This window comes from Bos indicus x Bos taurus, chromosome 10, assembly GCF_003369695.1.
Source record: "Bos indicus x Bos taurus breed Angus x Brahman F1 hybrid chromosome 10, Bos_hybrid_MaternalHap_v2.0, whole genome shotgun sequence".
Lineage (NCBI taxonomy): Eukaryota > Metazoa > Chordata > Mammalia > Artiodactyla > Bovidae > Bos > Bos indicus x Bos taurus.
In genome coordinates, this window is record NC_040085.1 from 80,674,422 (window position 1) to 80,700,445 (window position 26,024).

At 48.2% G+C, this 26,024-nt stretch overlaps 1 protein-coding gene across 2 annotated transcripts in view; it reads left to right on the forward strand.

The window, feature by feature from the left end:
• Positions 1-1,602: 1,602 nt before the first annotated feature.
• Positions 1,603-26,024, forward strand: part of LOC113899136 (feline leukemia virus subgroup C receptor-related protein 2-like) — a 29,316-nt gene continuing 4,894 nt past the window's right edge. Inside the window, exons 1-9 of one of the 2 annotated variants that reach the window (XM_027552473.1) lie at positions 1,603-1,610; positions 2,985-3,548; positions 8,898-9,039; positions 11,690-11,830; positions 19,418-19,485; positions 20,671-20,774; positions 23,994-24,104; positions 25,167-25,275; positions 25,424-25,535. In XM_027552473.1, coding sequence (XP_027408274.1) covers positions 2,994-3,548; positions 8,898-9,039; positions 11,690-11,830; positions 19,418-19,485; positions 20,671-20,774; positions 23,994-24,104; positions 25,167-25,275; positions 25,424-25,535 — 1,342 coding nt within the window. In that variant the 5' untranslated portion in view covers positions 1,603-1,610; positions 2,985-2,993. Of the gene's footprint in view, positions 1,611-2,681; positions 3,549-8,897; positions 9,040-11,689; positions 11,831-19,417; positions 19,486-20,670; positions 20,775-23,993; positions 24,105-25,166; positions 25,276-25,423; positions 25,536-26,024 lie in introns of those variants that run through there. The other variant, XM_027552474.1, reaches the window with a different exon arrangement.

Below are 26,024 nucleotides of genomic sequence, written 5' to 3' on the forward strand. Positions count from 1 at the left end.
GCCCCTGGGGTAGGAGGCCTTTGGTGCTGTGGGAGGTGGGAGAGGTAAGACTGAGACTGCCCACCCCCACATGTGTTTTGGGGTGGAGGGATTGAGGAGGGCCTACCTCCCTCAACACCCCCAGCCAAATGGTGTCTTCCTTTCTCATCTCTATCTGTTTTGACCGTTAAGTCCAGCTCATCTTTGCCTTTGATATGTAACCAAAGGAAAACTAAGACAAAATGAAAAAGTACCACCAGCTTTGGACTTCAGGATCAGCTCCTAACGCCAGTGGTAGTCCTGGCCTCCAGGGGGAGACCCTCTAACCTTTGTGCACAGAACCAGGAAGACTTGAACTCAAAGTCAGGGGTTCTCTCTAGCTCCCTGGGGGAGTCAATTGGAATAGAACCAGGAAGCAGAATCCCTTTAAGAAAGCAATCACTAAAATGTACTTTTCCTTCAGCTTCAGTGTATACTGATTGATGTCTGTAGACAGAACATGCTGATGAATAGAACATATAGTAAGCTGCTCAGTGAGTGTTTCTTCCCTGAATACACAATATTTCTCTCAATGTAAATCTACCCACATCTCTATACCTTTCCTCTCCCTGGTGGGAATCAGCCAAGAGACAGTTCTACAGTACTTGGTGGCTGTCAGAATATTGTTTTTGAAAACAATTGACACATTATCTTAATTATGAATAATTCTCACAGCAACCCTATGACACTGTAGTTTTAATCTTCATTTCACACATTCATAAATTGAAGACTAAAGAGGTAAAATAACTTGCCCAGGATCCCAAAGCCCATAGTGTAGAACGAACCCTGAGCACACTAAGTCCAAGGCTCACAGTAGATCTGACTCCCTCCACACAAAAGGCACCTCCAAATACCCCTTGAATCCCAGGTTAGATACTTGGGAATTGTCACTAAACTGAAGCATTGCCCCAGAGAAGCACTTGGGAGAGACTCGTGGAAAGGGACTCTGGAAACCGGTCTGCTTGTTCCGATGCCAGTCAGCTGTGGGGCTCTGATAACACCCTCTGACTCTCTGGGCCTCAGTTTCCAGATCTGTAAAATGAAGTTAAGAATGTATCTGCAAGGTTTTAGTAAAGAACCATGATAACCTAGGGAAAGAAACAATGAGACCTCTCAGAGAGTTTCCCGAGAAAGGAAGTTCCATGCTCCCTGGAGAAGATTGGGAAAACATAGGAATATTGAGACAGGGGATGGGAAATTAATGTAGAAGTTCTTATATGGTATGAGTTCCCTCTTCAGACACTCTACTATAATCCAAGACTTCATGATTTCTACTGAAAAATTGGATGCCTTCAAGCAGTGTTCCCACTCCTGGAAACCAGTGGCTCTCAGACCACAAGGGTGCTCAAACCTGGCTGCAACTTTAAACATGCCAAGGCTGGATCCACTCTCAGAGACCTGATCTGGAGTGTGGCAGAGGCTTTGGGAATGTGGAGTTCCCCATGTGATTTTAATGTGCAGAACAAGTTTAGAACCACATCCGCAGAGCCTTAAATTCTTCCTTTTTTTGCTGTGAAAATTAAAGAACACAAGAAAGCACAGCACCCAGTGGCACTTGAACTTTAATATGCTAACAAGTGAATCACCTAGAGGTCTTTGAAAATGCAGCCGCTGATTCAGTAGGTTGGGGTGAAGCTGGGCTCCTGCCTTTGTAATAAACCCAAGGGGATGCCAACACGGCTGTCCCCAGACTGTGCCTGAGTAGCTGGCATGTATCACGACGGATACACACTTACAGGAGAATTACGCCTCTCTTTACATCAGCTGAGACCTCAAGTAAGAAGTTACTTCCCTTCTTTGTGTCTCAGGTTTCGAATCTAAAAACTGCACACTAGTGAAAGCACTTCCATCACAGAATTCTTGTGATGCTTAAATGAGGGAATACACTAGACAGATTTAGCACACCTCAAACAGTTGTGTGTTTTTAATTGTTAGGATACCTGACACTCCTGGAATGTTTACTACCCGCCAGGAATTTTCCAAGTGCTTTCAAATCTTAACCCACTCAAGCCTCCAAACAATACTGTGAGGTAGGTTCCATTATCTCATCATCCCTGTTTCACAGATTTTCCAAAACACTGAGACACAGAGATGTGGAGAATCTTAGTTTACAGAACACACCTAGGAGCAGCTGGGCTGGTGTTTGAAACCAGGGAGGATCCGGCCTCTAATCTCCCCTCTGGGCTGAAATAAATGAGTGTTCCAGGCTTTGACTTGAGGTTTTACCTGGCTGCAGACCAGCAGGGGGCAGTCTAGGGCTAGCTGGCCGCAGAGCCCACTTAACAGTGTGTGCTGTGCTAGGCAGTTCACTCAACTGACACTGCGTCTTCAGCATCTGAGAACTCCCCTCTCCCCTCCCACTCAGGTCCCCACGTGTAGGAGGCCCCGGGAATCCAAAGGAAAGAAGAACCCTGGCAATTAGCTGCAAATCTGAGTTCCCTAACAAAAGACCAGGACTGGGGGAAAGCAAATAGGAGACAAGTTTTCTATAACTCACTTTATCCCAAGAGCACAACCAGCCTGGGAAATCTACAAATTTATCTTTATACTGAAAGTCTAGCAAACAGGGTTGGGAATTAGGGTGGGGGAGTGAGGTGGAGCCAGGCCCCAGTGCCCGCCCCAGAGCTATCAGAGTCCTGTAAAGTTCTTGTGCAAGGAGATAACTGTTTTTGATGGGCTGAACTGGCCAGAAAGCCTTGGGAGGTTGCCAGGACTGGCTTGAGGCATTTTCCACCAGCCTAGGGCATAGCAGTCAGGGACAGAGACATAAAGGCCAAGTGGGAGCAGTTGCTGGGAGGGGAGCACAGGGAGCCCCACTCTGGGCTCTTCGGTAGGCTCAGGCCTCCCTTTATTCTGGGACTCTGCAACAGGCGGGGCAAGTGGCCTGAGGGCTTCAGAGAACCGGTCAAAGCGCTGTCTCTTAAGACTGCTGGAGTCCCTAGCACAGGCTCAGGGCTCCGGTAGAGGTTGGAGTCATGGAGGATGAAGATCTGAACCAACAGGAGCATGATGGCACCCCTTCTCAGATGTCCCCACTCGAGGCGGAAGACCGTGGCTACACCCTATTCAGAATCTTGGACAGAGAGTTCACAATCAAGGTGAGCAAGCGCCGGTGGGCAGTCGTCCTGGTGTTCAGCTGCTACTCCATGTGCAATGCCTTCCAGTGGATCCAGTACGCCGCCATCAATAACATCTTCATGTACTTCTACGGGGTCAGTTCCTTTGCCATCGACTGGCTGTCCATGTGCTACATGCTGGCCTACATTCCTCTGCTCCTGCCGGTGGCCTGGCTCTTGGAGAAGTTCGGCCTGCGGACCATCGCCCTCGCTGGCTCTGCTCTCAACTGCCTGGGGGCCTGGGTGAAGCTGGGCAGCCTGCAGCCGCATCTCTTCCCAGTCACGGTGCTGGGCCAGGTCGTCTGCTCCGTGGCCCAGGTCTTCATCCTGGGTATGCCCTCCCACATTGCTTCCGTCTGGTTCGGAGATGATGAGGTGTCAACAGCCTGCTCCATAGCTGTCCTCGGCAATCAGGTGGGTGGAGGAGTGGGTGTTCACTGGGGACTGAGTGTTCATTGTACCGAACTGCCCCACTGTGTGAAACCTGTGTTTTCCGACTGCAACAGTGTTTGCAACTCTAGGTGAAGTGTGGCTGAGTCTAAGTGTGACTGAGTGACTGTGTGAGAAAAGTGGGGAGACAGAAGGATGGGCCTTTCCTGTCACCCACGGTGTCTCCTCCGCAGGCAGAAAGCCTGCTGTCGCCATCTTTATGATCTCATTCCTCAACTTACTTCACCAGCTTGAACCTGTGAGTTCTGTGCTGCTGTTCTTCCTTGGGGAGCAGTTCCTGCGCAGAATAGTCAGACTATTCTGTGTCTTAGAGTTTGGCAGACGTTTTTTGCCTGTCCAACCAGCTTTCCTCAAGCGCAGCATCTTCCATACCCCGTGGAAAGCAGAGCGGGGCTCTGGTGGCCCTGGTGTTGCTCTCACCTTCCTTACACACAGCTGAGGCCAGGACAGCGGGTCAGAACCCAGGGCCCAGCTCCTTTCCTGGAGGTTAGAGTTGAGTGCAGGAGGATAGAGTAGAACTGCTGCTCTGATTTCCAAGGCCTACAAACCACGGAAAGTCCTGGAAAGCCTTTGTTTTTCCTTCATTCTGAAAGGAGAGTCTTAAATTCTTTGCATCTCCATGAGTTTATGGGCCAGAAAGTTGGGCATGTTATGAACCTGATTTTTTAAATTGTGTTGAAATAGACATATTTGTAATTTTACCCAGACATACATGTACAATTGAATGGCATTATTTTCACAAGGTTGTATAAGAATTACCAATATATGTACCCAAAACTTTTTTTCTTCATCCCCAACAACTCTGTACCGGTTAAATAACAACCTGTCCTTTCCCCCTCCTCCTGCCTCTAGTAAGCTCTTCTACTTTCTATGAATTTTCATGTTCTAGATAATGTATATAACCAAAATCAAATAATATTTGTCTTTTGAGTCTAGCTTACAAACTCTTTTTTAATATGCTGATAAAACTCAAAAACTTATTATAATTATTGTTATTTTAAATGTTTTGAGATTGTGGGTCATATAAGACTTCTAGGGTGAGACTTCCTTGGAAGGTAAAGGGGAACTGAATGCCAGTTCTGGTTTCTCCTTCATGCAAAGCCCTCACCAGAGATACAGGCAGGTGGGTGAGCTCAGAGGCTGGCCACTGGGGAAGGAAACCAGACCAGTGCTCCCGCAAATGGTGCCCATTTACCTCACCTGTGGGTCCAGGACAGACTACAGACGCCTGGGCCCTCGCCTGGACTTCTAATCAGATCCTCCAGGGAAGAGGCCAGGCGCCTGTGTTTCCACCTGGCTTCCCAGGCGAGGTTTGTGATCAGACGTGAAATCACCAGGAGAGAGGAGCTCCGTGCCCTGGGAAGGCGCCCTCCTGCCTGGAGCCGGGTTCCTGTCAGGGCTGGCGTGTCTGTGCTGCTGTAGGAAGGGTCCAGTTCCCAGGTGGAGGAGCTGGGAGCTCAGTCACTCTCCAGAGAGAGACGGGAGGGTGGGCTTGGGGCGGCGCTTATAATTCTGATTCACTTGAGGTTCTGAAAATATCCTGGACCCCTGGGGCGTGCGGGGCAGGGTGGTAGAGGCCCTGCAGGCCTGTGAGGTGGAACCACAGCAGAGTAACTCCTAACCCTGCTTCTTTGACCTTCAGCTCAGTGCACTGCTCGGGAGGAGGCTCTGTAGCCTGGCCTGGCTTCTGTCTTGGCCGTGTTGCCTTGGCAGGCAGTCTTGAGGGCCTGATGATTCCGTGGAATCAAGGCTACGTCTTCTGTTTCCTTCTCCCTTGACCTTCCCACCCAGCCTGTCCCTTAGTAGATTGTGGACCAGGAAGCTCCACATCCTTGTCCCTCCCACAGATACATGAAGTAAACTAGAAAGTGGCTAAAATAGCTTTCTTATGGGAGTTTTTCTAAGTCAACAACCAAACATATGCCCAACCAGGAAAAAGCCACATTCAAAATAATAGAAAACTTGATGGAGGTTTTGCTCACCCTTGCCCTCCCCTTGGAGAAGGCAATGGCAGCCCACTCCAGTACTCTTGCCTGGCAAATCCCATGGACTGAGGAGCCTGGTAGGCTGCAGTCCATTGGGTCACTAAGAGTCAGACACGACTGAGCAACTTCACTTTCACTTTTCACTTTCATGCATTGGAGAAGCAAATGGCAACCCACTCCAGTTTTCTTGCCTGGAGAATCCCAGGGACAGCGAAGCCTGGTGGGCTGCCATCTATGGGGTTGCACAGAGTTGGACACGACTGAAGCGACTTAGCAGTAGCAGCCCTCCCCTCTCCCCTATCCTGTGTCTCCCAACACCCCATTCCTTTCTGCAAACCTGACACAGCCGAGCACACCAAATTTATGTTTTACCTAATGGTACTTAAAAAAAAAATTTTTTTTTATGAGTCAGCTCTTTGCATTAGGTGGCCAAAGTATTGGAGTTTCAACTTCAGCATCAGTCCTTCCAATGAACACCCAGGAATGATCTCCTTTAGGATGGACTGATTGGATCTTCTTGCAGTCCTAGGGACTCTCAAGAGTCTTCTCCAACACCACAGTTCAAAAGCATCAATTCTTCTGTGCTCAGCTTTCTTTATAGTCCAACTCTCACATCCATACATGACTACTGGAAAAACCATAGCCTTGACTAGACGGACCTTTGTTGACAAAGTAATGTCTCTGCTTTCTAATAGGCTGTCTAGGTTGGTCATAATGTTCCTTCCAAGGAGTAAGCATCTTTCTTTTAATTTCATGGCTACAATCACCATCTGCAGTGATTTTGGAGCCCAGAAAAATAAAGTCTGACACTGTTTCCACTGTTTCCCCATCTATTTGCCATGAAGTGATGGGACTGGATGCCATGATCTTAGTTTTCTGAATGTTGAGATTTAAGCTAACTTTTTCACTCTCCTCTTTCACTTTCATCAAGAGGCTCTTTAGTTCTTCATCACTTTGTGCCATAAGGGTGGTATCATCTGCATATCTGAGGTTATTAATACTTCTCCCAGCAATCTTGATTCCAGCTTGTGCTTCCTCCAGCCAAGTGTTTCTCATGATGTACTCTGCATATAAATTAAATAAGCAGGGTGACAATATACAGCCTTGACGTACTCCTTTTCCTATTTGGAACCAGTCTATTCTATGTCCAGTTCTAACTGTGCTTCCTGACCCGCATACAGGTTTCTCAAGAGGCAGGTCAGATGGTCTAGTATTCCCATCTCTTTCAGAATTTTCCACAGTTTATTGTGATGCACACACCCCAAGTGTTATAGTAGGTCCTTATTAGCAATCTATTTTATATATAATGGTATGTATATGTCAATCACAATCTCCCAATTTATCCCTCCACACCCCCACCTTATGTCCTCCTGGTAATCATAAATTTGTTTTCTACACCTTTAACTCTATTTCTGTTTTGTAAATAAGTTCATTTTGTACCCTGTTTGTAGATTCCACATATTGTTGTTGTTTAGTCTCTCAGTCATTTCTGACTCTCTGTGACCTCATGGACTGCAGCATGCCAGCCTCCTCTGATCTCCATTATCTCCCAAAGTTTGCTCAAATTCATGTCCATTGAGATGGTGATGCCATCTAACCATCTCATCCACTGCCGCCGTCTTCTCCTTTTACCTTCAATCTTTCCCAGCATCAGGATCTTTTCAATGAGGTGGCTCTTCCGGTCAGGTGGTCAAAGTATTGGATCTTTGGCTTCAGCATTGTCCTTTCAATGAATATTCAGGACTGATTTCCTTTAGGATTGACTAGTTTAATCTCCTTGGTGTCCAAGGGACTCTTAAGAGTTTTCATCAACACCACAATTTGAAAACATCAGTTCTTTGGTGCTCAGCCTTCTTTATAGTCCAAATCTCACATCTGTACATGACTACTGTAAAAAACACAGCTTGAAAATATGGATCTTTGTTAGCAAAATGATGTCTCTGCCTTTTAATACACCATCTAGGTTTGTCAGAGATTTTTTTTCAAGGAGCAAGCACCTTTTAATTTCACGGCTGCAATCACAGTATGCAGTGGTTTTGGAGCCCAAGAAAAAGGAAATCTGCCACTGCTTCTACTTTTTCCCCTTCTGTTTGTCATGAAGTGATGAGACCAGATGAAATGATCTTAGTTTTTTGAATGTTGAGTTTCAAGCCAGCTTTTTCATTCTCCTCTTTCACCCTCATAAAGAGCTCTTTAGTAGTTCCTCTTCACTTTCTGCCATTAGAGTCGTGTCATCTGTATATCTGAGGTTGTTGCTATTTCTCCCAGCATTCTTGATTCCAGCTTGTGATTCATCCAACTACATTTCACATGATAAAGTCTGCATATGGGTTTCCCAGGTGACTCAGTAGTAAAGAATCTGCCTGCAATGCAGGAGACATGGCTTCGATCCCTGGGTTGTGAAGTTCCCCTAGAGAAGGAAATGGCAACCCACTCCAGTATTCTTGCCTGGAGAATCCCATGGAGAGAAGAGACTGGCAGGCAAAGAATTGGACATGACTTAGCGACTAAACAACAGCAACTCTGCATATAAGTTAAAATAAGCAGGGATACCGCTTTGTCATACTCCTTTCCCAATTTTGAGCCAGTCAGTTGTTCTATGTAATGATCTAACTGTTGGATTCTTGACCCAGATACAGAATTCTCAGGAGCCAAGTAAAGTGGTCTGGTACTCCCATCTCTTTAAGAATTTTCCACAGTTTGTTGTGATCCACACAGTCAAAGCTTTTCATGTAGTCAATGAAGCAAAAGGAGATGTTTTTTCTGAAACTCCCATGTTTTCTGCATGATCCAACCAATGTTGGCAACGTGATCTCTGAATCTTCTGCCTCTGCGAAACCCAGCTTGTACATCTGGAAGTTCTTGGTTCTTATACTGCTGAACCTAGCTTGAAGGATTTTGAGCATTCCACATTTAAGAGATATCATAACGATATTTGTTTTTCTCTGTCTAACTTATTTTACTCAGTATGAGAATCTCTACGTCCATCAGTGTTACTGTAAATGGCATGATTTCATTCTACCTTAGCGATGGGAGTATAGGAACATTGTTCAGTAGTTTGCAGCTACAGAAGAGCCAGCTTGCATTGAGAACTCCAACTATAATTTTTTCAATAGGATCGATACCGAGGGGTGTCATAAATGTACGTAAGTTGAATTGTGAAGCAAAAGAAAGATCTCTGTGGTGTCTTAAGAGGGAAAACAATCCCTGTTTGTGTTCTAAGAGAGAACAGAAGTCGGGGATTATGATTCTTATTAGGAGTGGGTTAAGTGTGTACTGTCCCCTCTTGGACACTTATACTACTATTGATTCTCTCTGTCTTCTATAGCTTGGAATTGCCCTTGGGTTCTTGGTCCCTGCTGTCTCGGTACCCAACATCGACAACCCTGATGAGCTTGCCTACTATATCAGCATCATGTTCTACGTAACAGCAGGTGTGGCCACTCTGCTTTTCATCCTTGTCATCATCGGTAAGGTCATTAGCAGATTTAAGGGGTTGGTGGGGACGGAGAGAGGTCCTGCTGACTTGGGTGAGGACCTTATGAACATGACCGTAGAACACCATTCTAGGTACCATGCATTCTATAAAATATATCTACAGAAACTGGAGGCTGGGCTTCTAATGGTCTTTAAGCCTTATAGCCTGAGTAGTTGCTGCTCATACAGTGCTAGCTGGTCCTGTGTACTTTGTTAGCTGCTCAGTAAAGTTTCGCTGTAATTCACCAGTTTCCTAGCGTGACCTCATTAGAATTAATGGGCAGCCTGCTGATTTCCTTGATGAAACCCCGGTGAGCATTTATGATGTCACAGGCCCTGTGCTGAGTGTGCCTGATCTCATTGACTCTTCAAGGGCCCTATAGAGGGGATCCCACTCTCAGTTCACTTAACTAAGGGGAAACTGATACTTGAGGAGAGTGAAGGTATTCAAGATCAGATAGTAAGTGGCAGAGATTGGATTCAAGCCTAAATTGTTTAACTCCATACTCTAAAGTTCTGGAACAAAACAGGATTGACCTACAAACACTAGTCCTCTCATACATTCACCTGAAAATACCTGGGGACCACATTTCTAAAATACTTTTTTAAAAAGGTATATAAGATAGGCTTATTATGGAAAAATCTAGAAAATACACAAAAAAAAGCATAAAGAAAAGGATCACCATTGTACCAGCTAACCCCAACCAGAAACCCTAAATAACTACTATTAATTTTATATGAATATATATCTAAGCATTGAGATATTTGGCTAATATGATTTATATCCTCTTTTATCATCTGAGTGATATCACACAGGCTGTGATAAATTCAGAAAGAGTGCAGAAGAAGTGTTCATTTTCAGTGAGTCATTTGTCTTTAAAGATTAACCAGCTGTCTCTTAATATCTGAAAATTCCACCACACATGTTTAAGTTTTCCTTCCTCCCTGCCGGCCTCACTTCCAGAGTCAAACAATTTTATGATCACGCACCTCATCCAGCTGTTCTCACTGTCATTCCCTCACCGGGTCCAAGCTGAGGAGGGGCTGCCTGATGGCTTTTCAAAGCTCACAGGATCCCTTGGATGGAGTTCCTTCTTGCTCCTGGAAAGGTGGGATCTGTGAAGCTGTGGCTGAAAACAATCTCAGCCAGAACTGAAGTTTCAAACTGTAATGTACCTAGTTGTCAATCCTTGTGTTTGTAGCAAATGAGGGCCTGGTCCTTTGCAGTTGAGATCTGAAGGTAGGACATTTCTACAGCGTGACATTTTACTATTAAACACACACAGTCCTTGAGTAAAAAGAACTGAAAAATCTTATCTGAATTGTGGTTTGCAGTTGGCAAGTCCCTGAGCAAACCCTGCCATTACAGATATTAAAAAACAAAACACTTCTTTCCTTCATTTCTTTCCACTAATAGAAAACTTGGGACCAGTTTGTTAGCTCAGCTGGTCAAGAATCTGCCTGCAATGCAGGAAACCCTGGTCTGATTCCTGGGTTGGGAAGATCCCCTGAAGAAGGGATAGGCTATCCACTCCAGTATTTTTGCCTGGAGAATCCCCATGGACAGAGAAGCCTGGTGGGCTGTAGTCCAGGGCACTGCAAAGAGTCAGACACGACTAAGCACAGCACATACACATAATAGAAACAGAGGTGAACAGGCCAGACAATGGATGAGAGGTTCCTAAAGGTGGTAGGTTGTTCAAGACTATTTCCAGAGAAGGAAGAAGCAGGGCCCTGTAGTCTGGGCTGGAGGGTTGTCTGAGCGGGGGGATCATTTGATCTTCAAGTGATTAAATCTCATTTCCAGAGCTTCCTCTAAATGGAGACAGTCTCCCGACCTTTTACAAGTGTTCTTATGGAGGCTGGGGGTGAAGATGGTGCTTCAGCTGGGGAACCAGTTTAGGCAGACAGCTGGTTAAACTGATCTGGCCCCCAGAGAACTGGACAGCAGTCAGTGCAGTGAAATGGACTGTACCAGCTGTACTGAAACTAGAACGTACGGAGAATGGTTTTCCCACTGTCCCTCCCAGGTCCTTCCTATCAGAGCCCCAGTCCTGCAGGAGCGCGTGTTAGTCCTCTGGTTTCCCAAGAGGCAGATGTCCGATTCACACTCTGAGAAACTAGGGAGGGACTCGAGGTCTCTGCAATAGGAGCAGCTCCTTCCCTCACTCAGGGAGCGTTTATTGGCAGCAGGTGCCAGGCTCTGTGCTCTCATGGGCAGCCCAGCCCTTTCCCCGGGAGGAGCTCTGAGGCTGAGTCCCCATCTGGGCCCACGAATCCCAGAGCCTCAGCTCTCACTTCCTTTCTGTCCACTGGTTACTATGGGATTTTTCAGTGCTCTGCCATTTGGTATTTGCCATTTATTACAGGACTCCTTTATCCTTGAGCACTGCCTGGAAAGTCCAATGATCGCAGCTGTCCAAAGGTCATTAAGAAAAAGTAGTCAAAGGACCAGCCCCTCAGCCACAGACAGTGAGATGCAGCTTCAAGAGAGGAAACTCGAGAGGATTTAATCAAAGAGTTAATATTTCCTTTTGGAGTCTGAGCCCCTTCTCAGATGAGGGAGTCAGCTCTTATCCGTGTGTCAGCTCTGCAGGAGTAGGACCAGGGGACTTGCAATGATCTCTGTTTTTTTCCTTTCAGTGTTCAAAGAGAAGCCTAAACATCCCCCCAGCAGGGCCCAGTGCCTGAGCTATGCCTTGGCGTCTACTGATGCTTCGTACTTAAGTTCCATCATCCAACTCTTCAAAAACCTCAACTTTGTGCTGCTAGTCATCACCTATGGTATGATGCACGTGTGTCCGGGGTGTACTGGGGCTGGGCATGTGAGACAAGAGACCTGACGTTTCTGTGTATCTTACTGTTTCCAGATCCCAAATGTATATGTAAAGTCGTCATTTAGGATTAAGCAGAAGAGCCAGCTGTGCTTCAGAGTCTTCCCTGTTCCTTTAAGTTTACCTGGGAAACCATTCCTTCCCCTGTCAAGTCACCTGGCAACATGCCTGCTGACCCTCCAAGTCTCATCCCAGTATGTCTGCTGTGAAGCAGTATTAGGTGACCATTTATTGTGCTGTTCTTAGTACATCTTTGGAGAAGGAAATGGCAACCCACTCCAGTACTCTTGCCTGGAAAATTCCATGGATGGAGGAGCCTGGTGGGCTACAGTCCATGGGGTCACAAAGAGTCAGACACGACAAGTCATTTCCAGGTCTGTTTTCCCACAAACTAGGAACTCCCTGAGAGTAGGGATTTATGTCTATTAACCTATATATTTCCTCAGCAGTAGGAGAAATTACAGCCTGGAGCAGGTACTCCAAGCTGACAGTTGTTAAATGGGTGATTGAATGAATGTATGGATGGATGTTTACATGAGTCTTACTATGTGAATCATTCCCCAACCAATCCTTCATCTGCTAACTTGGCTCCTTTTTTTACCTGAATGCAAGACAACATCAGGTATGGTAAGGAGCAGATGTGTCCAGGCATGTACTTCAACTAGAAATGTGAAAGAAGAGAACTGATGTATCTGGATTTGGGGCATTTTTATACTAAAAATTTATTTTCCTGAAAGTCAAGTCTAACTGGGTGTACTGCATTGTTGTTTTTATGTTTTTTGTTTATTAGTTTAGCCACACAGCATGTGGGATTTTAGTTGTCTGCCCAGGGATCGAACCCACATCCCTCTTCCGTTGGAAGGCAGATTTTAACCACTGGACCACCAGGGAAGTTCCTGTTGGGAGTTTTTAAGTCACTGTTTTAATTTCACTACTTGCAATTGGTCTGTTCATATTTTCTACTTCTTTCTGGTTCAGTTTTAGAAGGCTGTGTCTTTCTAAGAATTTGTCTATTTCTTCAAGGTTGTCCATTTATTGGCATATAGTTTTTTATAGTAATCGCCCTTTGTATTTATGCGGTGTCAGTTTTAACGTCTCCTCTTTCCTTTCTAATTTATGATTTTGTGTTCTTTCCCTTTTTTTCATGATGAATCTAGCTAAAGGTTTATCAATATTGCTTATCTTTTCAAAGAACCAGCCTATAAGTCCCTACTATTATTATGTTACTGTTGATTTCTCCTTGTATGGCTGTTAGCATTTGCCTTATATATGTGGGTGCTTCTATGTTGAGTGCATATATATATATATATAATTTTTATATATCCCTTGATCGTTATGTAGTGTCCTTCTTTGTATCTTGTAATATTCTGTATTTTAAAGTCTATTTTGTCTGATATGAGTATTGCTCTAGCTTTCTCTTGATTTCCATTTGCATGGAATATTTTTTATTTCATTCTGTCCCTTTCAGTCTGTGTGTGTTCCTAGATCTGAAGTGGGTTTCTTATAGACAGCATATATATGGGTCTTCTTTTTGTATCCATTCAGTCAGTCTATGTCTTTTGGTGGGAGCATTTAATCTATTTACATTTAAGGTAATTAACAATGTGAATGTTCTTATTGCCATTTTGTTAATTGTTTAGGATTTGTTTTTGAAAGTATGTTTTCTTCCCTTTGTCTTTTATTCTCTTCTCTTGTGATTGGATGTCTATCTATAGTGATATGTTTGGGTTGCTGTTTTTGTTCTTGTGTATCTATTATAGGTTTTTGGTTTGTGGTTTTCATAGCTTTTGATAAAACAGTCTCTCTCTATATAAGATTGTTTTAAGTTGCTGATCTTCTGATTTCAAGTGCATTTCCAATATCCTGCATTTGTTTGCTCCTCATGATTGCTGGTTTTGATATCCTATGTGTGTGTGGATTATTTTCTACCTTATGTTAGTCTTTACTAGTGAGCTTCCCCATTTGCAATTTTCTTGATTGTAGTTGCCTTTTCTTTTTTTTCCCTGTCTAGAGAATTCCTTTAGGATTTGTTATAACACTGGTTTGGTGGTGCTGAATTCTTTTAGCTTTTGCTTATCTGCAAAGCTTGATTTCTCCATCAAATCTGAATGACCTGTCTAGATAGAGTATTCTTAGTTGTAGGTTATTCCTTTTCATTACTTCAAATATATCTTGCCATTCCCTTCTGGCCAGCAAAGTTTCTGCTGAAAAACCAGCTGATAACCTTATGGGAAAGATTGAGGGCAGGGGAGAAGGGGCACAGAGGATGAGAGGTTAGATGGCATCACCAGCTCAATGGACATGAGTCTGAGCAAACTCCAGGAGACAGTGTAGGACAGGGAAGCCTGGCGTGCTGTCGTCCATGGGGTCACAAAGAGCCGGATGTGACTTAGCACCTGAACGACAAGCTTGTGGGAGTTCCATTGTATGTTATTTGCTGCTTCTCCTTGGTTGCTTTTAATAGTTTTTCTTTGTCTTTAATTTTGTCAGTTTGATTAATACATGTCTCTGCATGTTCTCCTTGGGTTTATCTTGTATGGGAGTCTCTCTGCTTCCTGGACTGGAGTGAGTGTTTACTTTCTCATATTAGGAAATTCTTGATTATAATCTCTTCAAATATTTTCTCATGCCCTCTATTCTCCTTTTTGGACCCCTATAATGCAAGTGTTGGAGAAGGCAATGGCACCCCACTCCAGTACTCTCACCTGGAAAATCCTATGGACAGAGGAGCCTGGTAGGCTGCAGTCCATGGGGTTGCTGAGGGTCGGACACGACTGAGCGACTTCACTTTCACTTTTCACTTTCATGCATTGGAGAAGGAAATGGCAACCCACTGCAATGTTCTTGCCTGGAGAATCCCAGGGACGGGGGAGCCTGGTGGGCTGCCGTCTATGGGGCTGCACAGAGCCAGACACGACTGAAGTGACTTAGCAGCAGCAGCAATGCAAGTGTTGGTATGTTTAGTGTTGTCCCAGAAGTCTCTGAGACTGCCTTCATTTCTTGTCATTCTTTTGTCTTTATTCTGTCCCACAGCAGTGATTTCCATCATTCAGCCTCCCACCTCATTTATTTGCTCTTCTGCCTCAGTTATTCTGCTATGGATTCCTCCTAGTGTGTTTTTCATAACAGTTACTGTGTTGCTCACCTCTGTTTGTTCTTTATATTTCCTAGCTCTTTGTTGAACATCTCTTGTAACTTCTCAGTCTGTGCCTTCATTCTTTTTCCAGGTTTGGCATTTTTACAAGAGGAGGTGAGCTCAAGTCCTTCTCCTCTGCACTCTCTTTTGGAATCGAGAGGCTGCTTTTAGTTTAGATGCTTGCTGCCTCTTCCCTCAATGTGTGCTGGCTGTTATCCCGGTGATATGGGGTGTGCAGTTACAGCAGGCCTTGCGTGCCCCCAGGACAGTGGGCACAGGGCCTGGCGCCTACTCATGGGTCTCCTGGTGGCAATCTGTGCCTGCCCCTCGAGCCCACCGGACAGTGGTGACTTGTGCTGTCCTTGGACCTCCTGTAAGTGGTGTCCTGTTTCCTGGGCATGCTCACAGGGAAAGAAGCTCTCATGGTGGTCCTGCCCCTCCCCTCATGTGCCCCCAATAATGGCACCTTGCCTCTCTGGCAGGCCCAAGCATCTTCTAAGTACACGCTCCTTTGCCGCAGTCACCTATTCAGGCTATTTTCATGCAGCCAACCCTGGTCCTCTCTCTGGGTCTGACCTCTGAAGCCTGAGCTTCATCATCCAGTCCCCGCCTGGACCGATGGGGGAGTATCTCAGGCTGGGAGGTGCCGGGAGATGGTGCTGGCCTTCTGTGCAGGTCATTCTCCTTTTTGCCTTTGACAAACCAGCTGCTGTGCCCTCCTCCTGGGCTCAGAAGCTCTTCCTCATCCAGTCTTATCCCCTTCCTGGTGAGGAGGCTTCCCCAGGTGCGGGAACCTTCCCTCCTTCACAGCTCCCTCCTGGGGCAGAGGCCCCACCCTGATTCCTTCTTTGTGGAGGTTTTCTCGTCTTTATGGAAGTCTGGGGGCTTCTGTCAGTGTTCAGTAGCTGTTCTGTGTGATTTGTTCCATTGCAGGTGTGTTTCTAATGTTTTGGTGGGAGAAGATGAGCTCCACGTTCCACTCCTCTACCAGCTTGGTCCCCCTCCTGGGCCATCTTCTCACCCCTGTTGGGAAGCCATTCTTTGTGTTTCTCTGAGCACAGTGACTCTCTCCACGGGCCTGTCCTTTATGGGGATCCTGGCAACTAAGCCTGTGCTTGAGTTACAAACAATAGTGGCTCCTGGGAGGGGCTGAGGCAGGGTGGGGGCCACACCCACGTTTCCCTGCGCTGAGCCATCTGCTTAGGGGCGAAAGAGGATGGCTTCTGAGTGGCTCTGTGGCCTGGGGTCCCGTGGACTGGCTCCAGTGAAGAGGGGTGCCTGAGGCTGCCATCCCTGGGCACCGTGTCCTGTCTTATGTCCTTCTAAGTGGACCTAATGCCAGGTGTGCCAGTGGCAGTCACATGAGCCTCAAAATTAGCTGAAATTAAAAAGACCCCTGGTGAGTCTTCCAGACTGACCTCTGTATAATTGTTTTTCAAATCTGAGTGTACCTTTCACATCTATAAAATTGGAAGAGAATATGACCTACTTTACGTTATTAGGACTGTAAGGTATTTAGAAAAGTGTCAAGTATGTAAGGGCATGCCACTGCCCTCACCACCAGCATCACCACCATGACCACCAGCATCACCACCACCACCATCACCACCAGCGTAACCACCACCATCACCACCATCACCCCCCACTACCACCACCAGCGTCACCACTGCCACCACCACCACCACCACCACCATCACCACCATCACCCCCCACCACCACCAGCATCACGATCACCACCACCACCAGCATCACGATCACCACCACCACCACCATCACCACCTCAACCACCACCACCATCACCACCAGCATCACCACCACCACCACCATCACCCCCATTGCCAGCCCCACCATCAGCACCACCACCACCACCGTCACCACCACCATCAGCACCACCACCACCACCGTCACCACCACCATCAGCACCACCACCACCACCGTCACCACCACCATCACCACCACCACCAGCATTACCATCACCACCACCACCTCAACCACCCCCACCATCACCACCGTCACCCCCACCCCCATCACCACCAGCATCACCACCACCACCACCACCACCCCCATCACCACCAGCGTCACCACCACCACCACCACCGTCACCACCAGCATAACCACCACCATCACCACCATCACCCCCCACCATCACCACCAGCATTACCACCAGCACCACCACCATCACCATCACCACCACCACCATCACCACCTCAACCACCCCCACCATCACCACCACCATCACCCCCACCCCCATCACCACCAGCATCACCATCACCACCATCACCCCCTCCCCACCACCAGCATCACCATCACCACCACCATCACCCCTATTGCCAGCCCCACCATCAGCACCACCACCACCACCATCACCACCTCAACCACCACCACCATCACCCCCCCACCACCACCACCAGCATCACGATCACCACCACCACCACCATCACCACCTCAACCACCACCACCATCACTACCAGCATCACCACCACCACCACTATCACCCCCATTGCCAGCCCCACCATCACTACCACCACCAGCATCACCATCACCACCACCACCATCACCACCTCAACCACCCCCACCATCACCACCACCACCGTCACCCCCACCCCCATCACCACCAGCGTCACCACCACTACCACCACCACCACGCCCATCACCACCAGCGTCACCACCACCACCACCACCACCACCACCATCACCACCAGCATAACCACCACCATCACCACCACCACCCCCCACCATCACCACCAGCACCACCACCATCACCATCACCACCACCACCATCACCACCTCAACCACCCCCACCATCACCACCACCATCACCCCCACCCCCATCACCACCAGCATCACCATCACCACCATCACCCCCCCCACCACCACCAGCATCACCATCACCACCATCACCCCCCCCACCACCAGCATCACAATCACCACCACCACCATCACCACCTGAACCATCACCACCACCACCACCACCATCACCACCACCACCAACATCACCACCACCACCACCATCACCCCCATTGCCAGCCCCACCATCACTACCACCACCACCATCACCATTACCACCAGCATCACCACCACCACCACCAGCATCACCACCACCACCACCATCACCCCCATTGCCAGCCCCACCATCACTACCACCACCATCACCACCAGCATCACCATCACCATCACTACCACCACCACCATCACTATCACCAGCATCACCATCACCACCACCAGCATCACCATCACCACCACCACCATCACCACCACTACCACCATCACCACCACCACCACCATCACCACCAGCATCACCAATACCACCACCACCATCACCACCGCCACCACCACCACCACCAGCATCACCACCACCACCATCACCACCAACATCACCATCACTACCACCACCACCATCACCAGCATCACCATCACCACCAGCATCACCACCACCACCACTACCAGCATCACCACCACCATCACCACCATCACCATCACCACCAGCACCACCACCATCACCACCACCACTACTACCATCACCATCACCACCATCACCACCACCACCATCACTACAATCACCACCGTCACCACCACCACCATCACCATCAGCCATCACCATCAATTCCTGAGGCTGCCCTGCCTGGGCACCGGATCCTGTCTTACATCTTTCTAAGTGGACCCAATGCCAAGTGTGCCAGTGGTAGTCGTGTGAGCGTCACCACAATCATAATCATTATTATGAAGGGAGGGTAGGAGGTCCTTTTCTTTGGATCAGTTTTAGTCTCATTTTAGTTACACAGTCACTATATGGTTTTGGACAAATGGCCTCATTCTCTAATGACACCGATTACTAAAATATATTCTAGGTGCTCCATTTACTTGATGGATGAATCAATGAATCAGGAGCATCAACTAGATATTCTTTAGGGTCCTTTCTGATTTCAAATATAGGATTTTGGGTGATATGGAATCTGAGAAGATAGTTGAAAGAGGGATGTTGAAAAGAGGTGACAGTCTACCTACAGAGGGAGTGTTGTCAGGGGTCAGAGGTCTGGAGCATTCTTTAGGGGGCATAGGTCATCAGGAGGAGGTGGAAAGGTGTCCCTTAGTTTCACCGAACCCTTAGGTCAGGCCAACCCTTAAGAAGGATGTAGACAGTTCTGACTGGGAGTAATATGTACTTTCTGGAACCTGGGTTTCCAGGACAGAGCTAAAGGGATGAGTCGGCAATGCTGTGTGGTTAAGAAGAGATTCAAGTGATTACTTTTATTTGTTTTGGCGCATTTCTTCTTCTCTGAGGGCACCACTCTCACTGCAAGGAGGTGAGCGTTTCTGACCTCTCACCCCTGGGGGCAGAAGTCAGCGATGGCCCCAGCAGGAGAACATCCCTAATGCTGTGTTTCTCCCTGCCTCCTTCAGGTCTGAATGCTGGTGCTTTTTATGCCTTGTGCACCCTGCTGAATCGCATGGTGATCTTCCACTACGTGGTAAGGGTGTCCCCCAAACCTGCTGGGTCCTGAGAGAAGGCGATCTCTAGTCTGGGCAGGAGCTGGGGAGGCGGCATGCTATGGTGTGAGCTCCAGGATTTGGAGGGAGGCGGCTCTGGGTCTCAGCCCCACCGCCAATAGAACTCAGATGTGTGATACACTGGTTTACCGTCTCTTAGCTCTCATTTTCTTTTCTCAGAAGAAGCCTAATTGCTTATTGAAAGATTAGTTGAGGCTTAGAAAGTAAATGCTAAGATATATATGTGTAAAGTATATAATGTGGTGCCGGACAACATAGTAGGCAAACACATACACACAGACTCGCAGCTGAAACATCTCAGTTGTGAAATGGGGACAAGGTTTAATTTTAAATGCTTAGTGGCTCAACAGAAAGCCTGTTGTAAATGTTTCCAGAACCAGGGAGGGTTGGGAATGGGACTCTGAATATTTACAATCAAGAATCCAAGGCCCAGGCCTCCTTTTAAAAATCAAGGGTCTCATGCTTGTGGGAGCATGGGCCACTGTGTGTTGAGTGTTCCAGTGTTGGAGGGTGACAGCTCTGAGTTCAAATCCTACCTCTGCACTTAATAAAGGCCCCATGACCTTGGGCTAGTGGGCTAATCTCACTGTGCCTCAGTGTCTTCATATGAGTATATGGGGAATATTGATTCCTAACCTTATGGTGGGGAATTTGGAGAATTAAATGAGATGATGATATAAAAATGCCCAGCATGCTGTCTGGCTTCTAAAAACACTTTAAGTATATATAATTATTATCTTTCTATCCCTTTAGCATTGATAGCTGGAAAAAAATCTAAGTGTGGAATCTTTGGATATATATACAGTTTTTCCATCTTAGAGATGGGAATAATGACAAAGATTTCCTATAAAGATTATATTTTTAAAAATCTATCTAAAAGTGGTTCTAGGATAGAATTTATTTCCCCCCAGGATTCAGTATGATCCACACACATCCAGGGTTATATTATGTTGGGAGGAGCAATTATTCTAGGATTCTGTCCCCACTGGCAGCTTCTTACAGGTCATCTTGTTCTAATACTTTCTGAGAACTGGCTCTAATGGCACGCCAGTTACTTGTCTTTACCCCTTTGCCTGCTGGTGACTGCGCCCCATCAGATGTCTTGTTCCATCCTTGAGTGATCCTTGGGGCTGTGGTTTTTCCAGGAGGAAGGTGTGATAGTTGGAAGAATCGGCCTGACCATCGTCCTTGCAGGAATGCTTGGGGCTGTGATCTCAGGCATCTGGCTGGATAGGACCAAAACCTACAAGTAAGTGACTCTTCCGCTTGGACTGAATTGGAGACCGTGTTATGAAATGACATGTTCATTAGGAACATGGCTCTGAGGATGTGATTGCAGCAGCTGGGGTATGAGTGGTCAAGGAGGCAGTTCAGATGTATCTTCTTGGAGGCTCAGTTTCCTCATTTATAAAATGAGGGAAGCAGTTCCTTCCCTGTGGGGACCATAGGAAGATTAGAGATAGAGGACATCAGGCTTTTCCGAGTTCCATCCAAGTAGATCATAGAAGGAGCAAAGGAAAGAGAAAAGAAACATAGAAAAGGATCAGCAGTTGGACGTATGTGGAAACGCCAAAGAGTGGGGATGAGAAGGTGGTTCCATTGCCAGGTTTCCATGGCTCCTTCATGGACCCCATGGGGTTAACCAGGGTGCTCTGTGCTTCCAACAATTCTCAGTGTATTACCTTGCAGTTGCTTCCACGTCATTGGTAAATACTGTGATGTGGTTTAGTCCTGATTACCCAGTGCATTTCTAAGAGCCACTAAAATTTTAGTGGATTGCAGGCTAATCGGAGAAGGCAATGGCACCCCACTCCAGTACTCTTGCCTGGAAAATCCCATGGGCGGAGGAGCCTGGTAGGCTTCAGTCAATGGGGTCACTAAGAGTTGGACACGACTGAGCGACTTCACTTTCACTTTTCACTTTCATGCATTGGAGAAGGAAATGGCAAACCACTCCAGTGTTCTTTCCTGGAGAATCCCAGGGATGGGGGAGCCTGGTGAGCTGCCATCTATGGGGTCACACAGAGTCGGACACGACTGAAGTGACTTAGCAGCAGCAGCAGCCAGGACGCTTACTAAAAACACAGATCCCTGGGTTCCACCCTCATGGATGTCAATTCAGTAGGGGAGTCTGCATTTAAAAATCAACCCAGATGCCTTGATTCAGTAGCCAGCCTTGGAGAAAGTGCTCTGGAAACAGAGGCTCAACTTGTGTCTGTCCTGTGCTCCACATCCACTGGGTGCTCAGTTAATGCTGCTCAGTGGGGCAGCTGCCTGGGCTGTCCTGCGCTGGGCAGGGCAGTATTCTGGGCTGCTTTGTCAAGGCCTCCAAAGTTCCCAGTGTCTGGAGGTGACAGACAGTGGCAGACCTGTTCTCTGCACACAAACCCACTTCTATGAGGCTCTGGTCAGACCAGGGCTCCCTCTGGCTGCCCTCGGCAAAGGCCAACTGAGGCCCTCCCTGGGGATGTGGCTGCCTGGCTGGACACAAGGAGGAGCCCAGCTGGTCCTAATTACTGCTGGCAGAGCTGGGCTACTGCCTCGTTTCTGCCATATGCTGGTTGCTGGTTTCAGGTAGTGAGGACTGGCCGCCCTTGAACTGGGGGATAGCAGCATTTCTCTTCCAGGTTTGCTCTGTGGCAACAGAAAGGAGGGATTGAAATGTTGGCGGGGCCGGGATGTGGGCAACCAGATGATTCAGATGAACCAGAAAAGACAGTGAAAAGACAGCGAAAGGCTGGGAGGACACTGCAGAGTCTAGCTGATACGGTTCCTAGTGGCATTTGATATCTGCATCCTGCAATCAGCATGGACATTCTTCTTTCCGCTCCACTACTTGGGCAGAGAAAGGGTGGGGAGCTCTGTCATCTGGGCATTTTGGTGCCTGTTCCTTCTCCCTGAGGCTCCCACGTGGGTCTCCTTTGGTTTGGAGACAGAAATTGGATGGTCAGATCCATTTATGTCTGGCTGAGGCTACGGATGGTTTTGCAGACAGGCTAGTGGTTTGAGAAGAAGCTGTGTGTAAAGAAATATGGCAAAAGGTGAGCTTGTGTGGTCAGCAAGGGAGATGGGTGTCCATGGGGCTGGGTTGTGAGCGGGAGGGCCTGGATGCGGGGAGCAGGGCGAGAAGAGATGAAGGCCCTCTGACCTCAGCAGCTGCTTTGAAGATCCAGGAGGGAGGAGTGTCCTTCAGAGGCTGTTGCTCTTTTCCAAAGACTAACCGGGTGTTAGTATTCCTGTGTGGGGGAGTAGAAAGAGCACAGATTTCCAATCCCAGTTCTGGGTTCAAACCTTAGCTATGCGGTTACTGCGTGCATGACCTTGGACACATAGCCTGAGCCTCATGTTTCCTCTTTGGTCACATTCAGGATAGTTGTACAGACTTTTCTTGCACACCTTTTGTAAGAGTTGAATGAAATACTAACTGCATGTAAAGTGCTTAAGAGAATCTCTGGCATCCATCAAGTGCAGTATTAGTTTGACATAAGCACAGTATACACCTGCCAGCCACCCCACCTTGTTTCTGGCTTCAGCAGAGATGAGGGAAGGCTCTGAGCTTCCGTGGTCTGAGTCCTGATGCTCATGGCCAGAGTGCACAAGGAGGTGCCTTGTGAGTCCCTGACCTCAGTCAGGAGGACGGGGAGAGGGGGCCGGTCCCAGTGCAGGACTCAGGGCCACAGCGGTCCTGGGGGGCAACTTGGGGGAGAGGTGCGTGGAGGGGCTCAGGCAGGGTGAGCCTGAAACGGAAGCCAGCAGTGATGGGCCTTTTGAGGGACCAGTAGAGGGATACGCACCCAGGAGGGGGCACAGCTTTCTCCCTTGGGCTTTGGAATCAGGGGCTAGTTCAGGGCTGGAGACTGTTCTCTCAGCTGCACTGTCAGGAGTGGAGGAGTTCAGATTCAGCAGGGAAAGCTGTGCTGCACGTGTGCAGGTGGCAAGAGGAAGGACGTGGAGATGAGAGAGACTCACAGTCAGGTCCCTGCCCGGCACTGTCCGGGGGCCGGGGGGCGATGCAGACAAGCAAAATGGGCTTCTTGGTCCTGTGACCACTGCCACCTGACCACAGCTGGTGTGTGCCCCTGTTTGTTTTTTTTTTTTTGGTGAAGGAGAAGGAGACGAAAGAGCTGTGCCCTTCTTTCATGTAGGTAGGATGTGTCAAGTCCAGGTGCAGAGTGATCTGGTTGAGAGGGGTCTACAGCAGAACACACATGCCTCAAGATGGCTTCATACTGTCCTGGTCTGACCCTTGGTAGCTCTGAGCACAAGAACTATTTGTGTGATCATGGGTCTTCTGTCCACTAACCACATGGACACCGTGTCCATGTGAGTAGATGTCCCAGCACACAGCAGACGACTTGACATATAGTAGGTACCCGAAGGATGGGAGGGAGGGAGTATGGGAGGGAGGAAGGAAAGATCCTGGTGAAGTCTGCGGGCCGTCACTTAGAGCCTTTGCCTCTCTTTGTAGGCAGACCTCCCTGGTACTCTACATCATGACTCTGGTGGGCATGGCGGGGTACACAGGGACCTTGAACCTGGGACACCTGTGGATAGTATACATCACTGCTGGGATAATTGGGTAAGTTTCACCTCTCACCTGCTTAACAGGAAAGTACCACTGCATGGCTCCTAGAGCTCTGACCTCCTAGAGAAATAGGAGTCCCTCTGCAGCCTCTCACTGACCTCCAGAAAGATGCAAATGGTGGCCAGAGGTCATGTTCACCTGTCAGATTTCAGAAGGCTCCCTGGGGGCTTCCAGGCCCATCCATGCTGATGAGATGGACCGTGTCCTTCACAAATCTCTAGGAGGCTAGGAAATGTCCTGTCTTTATGAACTCTGCCTGGGACAACAAGGGGCCACAGAAAGCACATGGGTCTGGGAATCAGAAAGGGTGGGTCCTAATGTCACTTATGCTGGGGACTATCTGAAACCCTAGGCATGTCACATAAGTGCTCTGAGACCCAGAAGATAAGAGTGGCCTGCCATATGTATGCAGGTGTTAGAAGCCATGAGAGTGATTACAGATGTGAAAGCAGCAGAAGGTGTGGTGCAGATGTCAGATCACAGAACTGGCATTTTCTAGACTGGTTATATGAGAAAGAACCTGTCCACAGGGACCTCTGCTCATTGTCACCTCCCAATTATTTTTCTGTGGGCTGTACATGACTGTGTGTGTGTGTGAGAGAGAGAGATTGAGTCCTGCTTTGCTGGCACCTCTCTGAAGGACACTCAAGACTCCGAGCCCCTCCCCTTGAGTCCCAGAGAGCCATGGAGAGGCTGGTCAATATCCAGGGACTTCCCCTGCCAGCCCAGGGCCATGTACCCATCACACAGCAGTTCTCAGCTGAGGGCTGAACACTCCAGGCATCCCAACCCCTCCTGAAAATGCTGGCCCTGTCTAACTGATGGTCAGATGCAGAAGGAACAGGGATCCCCAAAGGGCCAGCTGAGAAAATAGCCTTGGCTCCTTTCTGGCCTGCAAGAGTCCCTGTTTTCTTGGCCTGGCCTGATTTTCAAGGGCCTGGAATGTCTTGATGGGAAGAAAGCCAACAGGCAAAGTCGTTGTACGGAGGAGATGGGCTCCTGTCCTCCTTGTTCCGGAAGTCCTCCATCACCTTGTTTCTGTGATCTGGTCGTCAGCTTCTCCATAACCGGCTATCTCACTCTGGGGTTTGAGTTTGCCGTGGAGCTGACATACCTGGAATCGGAAGTTGTGTCGTCGTCTGGCCTCCTCAACGTGTCTGCCCAGGTAGGCCTCTCGTTGGGTCGTGGCACCGGAGCCGTGGGCCTGTGTTCCCTGCTGGGCTCGGCAGGTGCAGGCGCTGCATAAGGCAGCTCAGCTCCCCGTGGGCTGCGTGGCTGGGCCCCTGTCTCCCGTCTTCTCCGTGTCTTTGCAGGTATTCGGGATCATCTTCACCATCTCCCAGGGCCAGATTATCGACAACTATGGAACCATGCCTGGGAACATCTTCCTGTGTGTCTTCCTGACCCTTGGAGCAGTGCTCACTGGTGAGTCAGGGCCTCAGGACAAAGTGATGCTCTGACTGTGCCTGAGTTTACGCTGTTGGCAGATTCAGACCCCAGTGTCCTGACTGATCACACAGATCCGGGACACTGGTGCAGAGGTGCAAAGCGGAGGGCTCGCGAGGAAGTATCTTTGGGAAGCATGAGCATGGGCTTTGCCCCCACCCTACCCGCAATAGACCCTTGTCAGAACCCTGTACTGTTGCACTGACCTCCATAGACCTTGACCATGGGCAAGGGGACCAGCCTCTGTGAGCCCCACTTTCCTAATCTGTAGAATGGAGATGGCTGTGAGGCTTGGAGCACTGTGTGCAAACTCCCTGCAAATATCAGGGGTCTATGCATGGAGGCCAGTGTCGTCACTGGCTTCTTCCTGTCTGTACAGCAGTGGTTCCCAGGCTCTGTCAGGCTGGCTGGTGGAACCTCCATATCCCTGGAAGGTCTGAAGGAGGGGGGATACCCGTGACCCTTAGG